Consider the following 8,623-nt stretch of genomic DNA (forward strand, 5'->3'; position numbering starts at 1 on the left):
GCTCACCGTGTTGTTCGTTGCTGCAGTCGAGTGACCACCATGGACAGAACTGCCTCGCTGTTGTTTCTGAGTACAAATAACTCTTGGATCATGAAATGATGGTCATAATTGATTAAAAAATGCGCGATGAGCTAGTGAGATTGGTGCGGAAAAGGTGATGCATTTAGTTTTGATTACTCAATCCATTTGTTCAATTATTGCGGCAGAGTTTTGGTTTTCTGAAGCTGAAGGTTCTTCCGTGGACGCTGCAGAAACGAAGTATTTGTAGAAGAATTTGGAGTCCTACTGGATGAAGTAAAAACCTAGTATAATGAAGTATTAATTTTGGAATGAAGTAATAAACCTACTGGAATAAATTGTACTATTATTTACAGTGAATAAAGTAAAAAAAAACTTGTTCAATGAATTTGAAAGAAACATGTGTTGAATCATGTGAAAACCTATTGGAATGAACTAAAATCACTATTTTGAATTAAGTAATGACACATTTGAATGAAGTAATAAACCTACTGGAATAAAGTAAAATATGTTCATTTCCAATTTATTATGTAATGGATGGAAGAAGTAATACACTTACTTGAATGAAGTATAAACGTACTAGAATGAAGTAAAAAATATATTCATTTTCATTTATTACGTATGTATTTTGAAGTAATAAACCTATTGGATGCAACACTTGATCCTACTACAAGAAGGGTCCAGGCTAGTATTAATGTCAAAAAACACTTACTTCTTGATTCGATTTGGGGACAAGTGAAATTTCGATTTGGGGGACAATTACCTCACAGTCACAGCTAATTATGATGCTTAGTAAATTTTCTAAACACAAACCAATGGTTGTTTAGGTACAACTTCAAATTTTTCTTAGTAATCTCTTTCTTTAGATAATTTTAACTTTTTTAAATCTATTTAGTATTTTATGTCGCTTCAAATCATTCTATTGATGCTGTTTTCTCGCTAATATATATAGATAGATATTTGGTTTTGAACTTTTTTGTTTCCTTTGGGTTCCCTTGGTTTTCATTTTACTTTATTCTGCTAAATCTAATATCAGACATGAGAACTAATCAATGATATTCATGATTTTGGAATTGGATAAGATAGCAATACTTTACTATTAATTGATTCTGCAGTATAAAATGTCATTTTTGCACATCCTAAATGTGAGATACTGTCTTATTATCTTTTGTATAGACAAAGAACGGGAAGGAGTTTCTTTTGACTGACACTGTTGGCTTCATCCAGAAGTTGCCAACAACATTGGTAAGTACATTTCCAAGTCCAGACGTTTCATTTTTGTTATCCATTTTTTCTTGTGATATGGTTCATATGTTTTCTGATTTACTGGATCCCCACTCTGTCTCTCTGTTAGAGCATACACAAGGGATTATTCGGGGGTTATGATCCTAACGTAGTGCATCGAACACGCAAAACTAGATGTAGTTACATGAAATTTATGATTAAGAAATAAAGTTTTACATTCTATTCCTAGTATGCATAGATGTGCTAAAATATAGTAATAAAATTAAAGATAATAAGGAGAGTAAATTATACCATATATAAAGATCTTAAGTGAAATAGTAGTAGTTTAAAGGCATTTGCTCGTACCGAATGGATGTTGTATGGTATTATTGGATTGTGCTTGTAGAGGTAGAGGTGTCTGTTGAGGATTGAGATTTTATTGATGTGCCATGTGAGACCCACCAAATAGTGGAATGACTCCTGCTTGTGACTTGTGAGGATTATTATTATGATGTTCTTATCTCTGATCTTTCTTCCACCAGATTGCTGCTTTTAGAGCTACTCTTGAAGAGATATCTGAATCGTCACTTCTGGTACATGTGGTGGATATTAGGTAAAAGTGATTTCTATTTTCCAATAGCAGCTGCGAATCACAAGTTATGCAGTTTCTGATAACATTGTCCAATTTGAATCAGCCATCCATTGGCAGAGTTGCAGATTGATGCTGTGGACAAAGTTCTTGAAGAACTTGATACATCCTCCATCCCAAAGTTAATTGTGTGGAACAAGGTATCATGGATAATCTAGTCTATAGTGTTTGTTGGTTGACAACTTGCTGAATCACCTAGATTTTGTATTACTCTTCATTGTTTAATGAAAATTTTAGAACAATCAACCCTCTTGCTCCTTATGCCAAAATTTTTTTGGATAAGGCAATGCACATTGATTTTGCTGAATGATAATTTTCTTAAATTACATCTCTAATACATGAACGTGTATGACCGCATGGCGCAAGCCTCAGTGGTTATTGATTTCTTCTACAGCATTGGCACAGTTTGGTAGTCCAATTCATAACAATAACTTAATTTTTTTGTTATTTGTTCTTAATTATGAAGGTGCCGTGATTTCGCTGATCTGTTCAGATTACCTGCTTTGACAGATTGTTCCAAAAAACATAAGGAAAACGTTATGTATTAATGCATATTTTTGCAGGTCGATAATGCCAAAGATCCTGATAAAATAAGATCTGAAGCCAAGAAAAACCCTGATATTGTATGCTTATCTGCTTTAACTGGTGAAGGACTTGATGAATTCTGCAATGCAGTTCAAGAAAAACTGAAGGTACTAACCACTTCCACTATTCAAATTGGAAGTTGGTTGTTTACGTGATTCAGAATCTTTTTTGTGTACTCAATATGCTTGCTTGATCCTGTTTTTTTATAGGATACGATGGTATGGGTGGAAGCTCTGATTCCGTTTGACAAAGGAGAGCTCCTAAGCACCATTCATCATGTTGGCATGGTTGAAAAGATTGTAAGTTTTTTTCTTCGTATTTCTATTTTACACTCCCTTTCTTCGTGAAGTTGAAGCTTGAAAAAAATTAACAGATGTAGTTGCCAAGTATATCAAAAATAGAACAGAAAACTGGAAATTTTGCCATCCTGCCTTCGGAAAATTATCTAATCCTACAAAACATGTGGAAATTGTAGAAAAAGAATAATAAGTATATGTATTCCTCTGTTTTCCATCAAATAGAACACACCCTAGGAGTATAATTGCTCTTCTATTCAGAAGACATCTGATCCTTAAATCTTATTGAGATAAAAAAAAATAGGGGTTATGCCTAGAAAATTCTCAATTCAGTATCCATTTCATAGGAATTTTTGGCAACATTAATATAGGAGCTCGACTCGTTGTGACCATTAAATGTGCTTCGTAATGAAAAGTAAGAGATAATGATAATGATTTGATAGGAATATGTTGAAAATGGAGCTCTGGTGAGAGCTCATGTTCCACTCCGCTTTGCTAGACTTCTCACTCCAATGAGACAAACCTGCGTGTCATAGATCGTGACCATTAATATGTTGGAGTTTGAGATGAAGATGCGGTTGCAGCTCGTGTGATCATGATCAGTCCATGTAGCTACTAAAGCAGTGATGCCTATTTCTCCAAACTCTCCTCTGTATATAGAAACCGTGAGTTGCTTATTCACTTCATTTCGAAGCTTCTTGCTCATATATCAGGAAACCTCAAGCAAGGTGGAAATGAAATATGTTTGTAAATCATACTGTTGTATGATGATGAACTTCTACGGCCACTTTTACTAGCTAAGGATGTTTAGAATCACAAATTTCTAGCTAAGGAAATTGTTTCTTGTATTGCAATTTCCTCGTGAGAGGGCAAGAAAATCACAAAACACGTAAATGACAAGGTGTGGTAAAAGTATGATGGAGCACCAAATATGAAAGCTTAAAAGAAAATCCATTAGCATAATAAATCTTCTACTATTTGCAAAAAATTTATCTCTTGTATTGCCTCATTGCTACATTACGTTTACGTGGATAAATATTAGTGGTGTGGGGCCTCCAACAAATTCCATGAATTGTTCAACAAACCATGGCCAAAGTTTAAGTGATCAGCCTCAAAGACGGCGTGATGAGTCAATATTTGTTTGAAGGAATGGAGTCTGTGTGAGAGCTCCATGATCTGAGCCCTCAGCACCGAGTTGTGCACCTCAATTTTCACACACTGCTGCATGGTGGCTGTTAGAAAGGAAAATATGTAAGTAAGGAAAATATGTAAGCAAGGAAAAAAAATTAATTAGGGAATGAGTATTATGGCAAATCTTGCCAATTTTATGTGACCCTTGGCCTATTTAAAGGAGGTGTACCTATTGTAATTCTCTGAACAAGTTGAATGAATAATACTCATATCTTTCAACATGGTACCAGAGCAAAGGCTCATAACAAAATCATCATAGCCTAATACCTTTCCCGACCAAGAAGGCGGTTATTTTCAACCTGCAACATGTCAGACGATGAAGAGAAACCAAATATGGAGGAGACACGATTAAAGATGAGTAAGAATGTTACTCTAGCCGTTAAACTCAACGGGATGAATTATCCCCTATAGAAACGGCTGATGAGAGTAGCCATCGTGGGAAGACGAGCAAACAGGTATATCACCGGTACACCGCAGCCGCCGGAACCTGGAATGAAGGGGTACACAGAATGGGAGGAAGCCGATATGACAGTGTTCTCATGGATAATTGACAACGTCGAAATAGAAATTGTTGTCGACTTTGCACATCACCAAACCGCGCAAGCTCTGTGGGAGAGCCTACAAAGTACATTCGAAAGTACTGCAAATCCATATCTGTTGTACGATCTAGAGGAAAAGGCAGGCCGAATCGTGCAAGGGGAACATGGGCTAGAAATATATTGGTGACATCTCCACGGAATCTGGGTTGAAATTGACCGATGCCAACATCAACCTGTGGATTGCTGCGACAAGGGGATTAGCCAACTTCGAACGTATGTAGCAACAAGACGGCTGTTCAAATTCCTAACAGGCTTGAATGCAAGATATGACGGGATCCGAAGGGATATTCTCAAGGAAACCCCGTTGCCCTCAGCCGAGACCGCATACGGTCTGGTAAAACGAGAAGCTACGCGGTTGAAAATCATGCCGGCAGCAGACATCGATCTCCAGATCGGCGCAATCAACGATGGATCATCATCGGGCCAAGTCGGACACGGGTTCGCCGTCAGAAACCAGCCACCACCGCGACCAAAAAGCACACCACCACGAACCGCCGCGCAACAGCCCAATCGCCAAGGCGGTTTCAAACCCGACAAATCAAAATTTGGTGCTCTCATTGCGGAAAACAAAGACATACTCGAGATACATGTTTCCTCCTCGTTGGATTTCCGGAATGGTGGGATGAAAATCAAAAGGCTAAAGCTCGATTAGCCATCGGAGTAGAAGATGGAGGCGGATTATTTCTGCAAGGAGCAGGGAATAGGGAGATGACTAACACCCGTGGGAGAGCAGGAGATACCGGTCCTCAACCGGGTGGAGGCGGCAGGCCCGACGAGGCAGCCTTCGCGGAAAAGAAAGGAGGCGGGTCATATGGAGGTAACGGATTGGGGTTGAGAAACCCCGATCCCCAATTTGATTTTCAGAATAAACCCCAAAGCATGAGCAATTTAATTTCTGGTCCTTATAGTTCAGAATATATGCAATATGACCCGGGAAAATTACAGTTAGGACCCCAGAAAAACTATATTCCACGTTTGACCCCAAAACTGTCTGAAAGTTCCGTCTTAAGCCCAAATCGTTTTGCACCCTTGGAAAATATACTTATTGCATGCATTGCCCAAAGTAAAATTGACCCTAAGGAGAGTGAGTAGATTTTTGATTGTGGGGCAACTGATACTATGACCTACGATCTGAAAGATTTTTGTGAATTTAATGGGCCAACTAAAAGCCAAATTCAAACTGCCGATGGAGAGTTGACCGCTGTGGGTGGGAGTGGAACCATTGAAATATCCCCAACCCTGAAGCTTACAAATTGTCTCTATGTGCCCAAATTATCTCATAAACTTATGTCTATCAGCCAGGTGACGAAAGAATTAAACTGTACGTTACTAATGCATCCAAATTTCTGTGTATTACAGGATATCAGGACGAGGAGGATAATTGGGCGTGGCACTGAGCGTCAAGGTCTTTATTATGTGGATGAGATTACTCAACAAGGTGGCACCGCGATGCTTGCTCACGGATCTGCAAATCGGGAAGCTTGGTTGTGGCACCGCAGATTGGGGCATCCATCCTCGGGTTATTTAAAATTGCTTTTTCCAAAGTTTTCCCATTTTAAGGATATTACTTGCGAATCTTGTGTTTTGGCAAAAAACCACAGACAATCCTTTAGATCAAGTGATACTCGTGTTAAGACTATTTTTTCTCTAGTGCATGCCGATGTTTGGGGTCCAGCTCCTATTGTTGGTGATCATGGTTTTAAATATTTTCTCATTTTTGTGGATGACTGCACTAGATTGACTTGGGTATATTTTTTAAAGCATAAATCTGACGTTTTTGAAAAATTTACCCGTTTCTTTACAATGATCCAGACACAATTCCAAACCACGATCAAAATTCTTAGATCCGATAATGGTAGGGAATTTGTTAACAAAGACATGACTGATTTTTTTAAAGAAAAGAGGTTAGTTCATCAAACTACTTGTCCTTACACTCCTGAACAAAATGGTGTAGCTGAACGAAAGAATAGGATAATCCTAGATGTCACGAGAGCCCTGTTTTTTGACTCAAATGTTCCTAAATTTTTATGGCCAGAAGCTGTTGCCACTGTTGTCTACCTGATTAATCGTCTGCCTACAAAAATTTTGGGTATGAAAACTCCTTTGCAGACTCTCGCATCCCTTACTTTTATTCCCCCACCTCTCATACTTCCGCTCAAAATCTTTGGTTGTTCCGTTTATGTGCATGTACCAAAACACGAAAGAGGAAAATTTTCTGCATGTGCAATAAAATGTGTTTTTTTGGGGTATGGGGTAAATCAGAAGGGCTATCGATGCTATCACCCGGGGTCTAGGAAGGTTATAACAACCATGAATTGTAATTTTCTAGAAAGTGAATACTTCTATCACACCCAACCTCGGGGTCAGGGGGAGTGCTGTTCAGGGGGAGTGTGATAAAATTGGACCCCTCAGTTTTCCGATGCCAAGGAAAATATGTAAGTAAGAAAAATAGGTAAGCAAGGAAAAAAAATTAATTAGGGAATGAGTATTATGGCAAATCTTGCCAATTTTATGTAACCCTTGGCCTATTTAAAGGAGGCGTACCTATTGTAATTCTCTGAACAAGTTGAATGAATAATACTCATATCTTTCAACAGTGGCATTCATGCTGTTCGATATCTGGTTATTTAGTTCGGAGAGATGAGCAGCCTCAGCCGTCAGATCGTCCACATACTTCTGCTTCTTCACCCGCGCTGATTCGCGGTTTGATTCCATTCTCCTCTGCTTCCGCTGTTGCACATCCGTGGAAGAGCACGGCGGCGCCAAGGAATCCATTTTCATTTATTTTATTATGAAAAAAAGTAGAACCAGTAGAGAAAAACAAGAGAGAGAGAGTGAAGGAGATAAGCTCTGCGCCGCAAACCAGAATAGTATATCATAAAACCACAAACAACAATCTCACAAACCACATGCATCACACATCACACTAGCTATATGCATTAGATTCTAGCTAATTATCTTCCTTGCGAGAGAGAGAGAGGGGAAAGGGAAGAAGTGAGGGAAGGGTGATGACTTATTTATAGTACAAGAAGAGTGGAGACAACTGAAAATATATGAATATATTCTAAATTAAGAGGAAAAGGCGAATGAGAGAGAGGGTCATATAGATTCCTCCTCTACATAAAAGCAATACTACGAATTAAGTACTTTCCATCCTCTAACTAAAAACAAAATCAAATTTAAAAGGCTTAGCATTACTTGAACATACTAATTCTAGCATTTTAGGGCGCCCAAGTAGAAAAAAAAGTGAAAATAAACATCTACCATGTGCGAATTTGATTATACTAGTACTATGTTACTTTTCAAGTTTAACAAAAAAGATTTTCAATTCTTAAGTACAAAATAAAAGTGTCCGAGCCAGTCAGTAGGCCTTTAAGAGCATTCACATCCATGCTCTTTGGCAAGAGCACAACACCCACGTCCATGCTCTTCCGCAAGAGTATGCTTGAAGTGTGGTAGGAGAATAGCAAAAGTGCTCGTGCGTGCTTCTGGTGTTATACTAGGTCGAGATGCCAAGTCCTATGAATCCACTAGATCACTTGGTCTAGGAACTCAAGAGAACACGAAATGCTATGTTGTTGGGCACACTAAACTCCCGTTCAAAGATCCCTCGACCCGAATACTATGGATTAGTATAGAGAAACAGGGGTCGATCCCACGAAGATGGACACGTAAGAAAGCATTTAGAAACTTTGGACAAGGGCGGCTGCTGCCACGCAAACTGGGTTGAGGTTTAACTACGACTAGACCTAGGCAAGAAATGTAAACACTAGACCTAGAAAACTGTAAACATGCTGAGATCAAACATCATCAAGACTACGGGATATTAAATTCCCTTCCTAGACCGTGTAAACGGCTACCTAATAGAACCAGACAGGAAGCATATAACAGTGGGGACCATAATTCCAGAATTAGCAAGTACGGCAGAAAGGCTGCAAATAACAAACTGAAACTCTAACTAACAACGACATGCATCTTTTTAACTGAATCAAAACCGCAGATGAAGAAAACAGAGCACGTACCTAGACTCGAACAGAATATAAAAGTTGGGTCGTCGAAAA

The 8,623-nt window shown here is 38.6% G+C and overlaps 2 protein-coding genes across 2 annotated transcripts; one reads left to right on the forward strand and one right to left on the reverse strand.

The window, feature by feature from the left end:
* The first annotated feature begins 639 nt into the window (after nt 1-639).
* On the forward strand, nt 640-3,603 carry LOC121754760 (GTPase HflX-like). The gene is made up of 7 exons (XM_042150069.1): nt 640-702; nt 1,195-1,263; nt 1,785-1,855; nt 1,938-2,031; nt 2,455-2,583; nt 2,686-2,775; nt 3,216-3,603. Exons 1-7 carry the CDS (start codon nt 640-642, stop codon nt 3,306-3,308), a joined length of 609 nt encoding a protein of 202 aa, XP_042006003.1. The 3' UTR covers nt 3,309-3,603.
* Nucleotides 3,604-3,757: 154 nt separating this feature from the next.
* LOC121754761 (bZIP transcription factor 11-like) lies at nt 3,758-7,614 on the reverse strand. The gene is made up of 3 exons (XM_042150070.1): nt 7,113-7,614; nt 6,495-6,516; nt 3,758-4,004 (listed from the first exon to the last, which is right to left on the reverse strand). Exons 1-3 carry the CDS (start codon nt 7,341-7,343, stop codon nt 3,811-3,813), a joined length of 447 nt encoding a protein of 148 aa, XP_042006004.1. The 5' UTR covers nt 7,344-7,614; the 3' UTR covers nt 3,758-3,810.
* Between the last annotated feature and the right edge of the window lie 1,009 nt (nt 7,615-8,623).

This window comes from Salvia splendens, chromosome 11, assembly GCF_004379255.2.
Source record: "Salvia splendens isolate huo1 chromosome 11, SspV2, whole genome shotgun sequence".
In the NCBI taxonomy this organism is placed as follows: domain Eukaryota; kingdom Viridiplantae; phylum Streptophyta; class Magnoliopsida; order Lamiales; family Lamiaceae; genus Salvia; species Salvia splendens.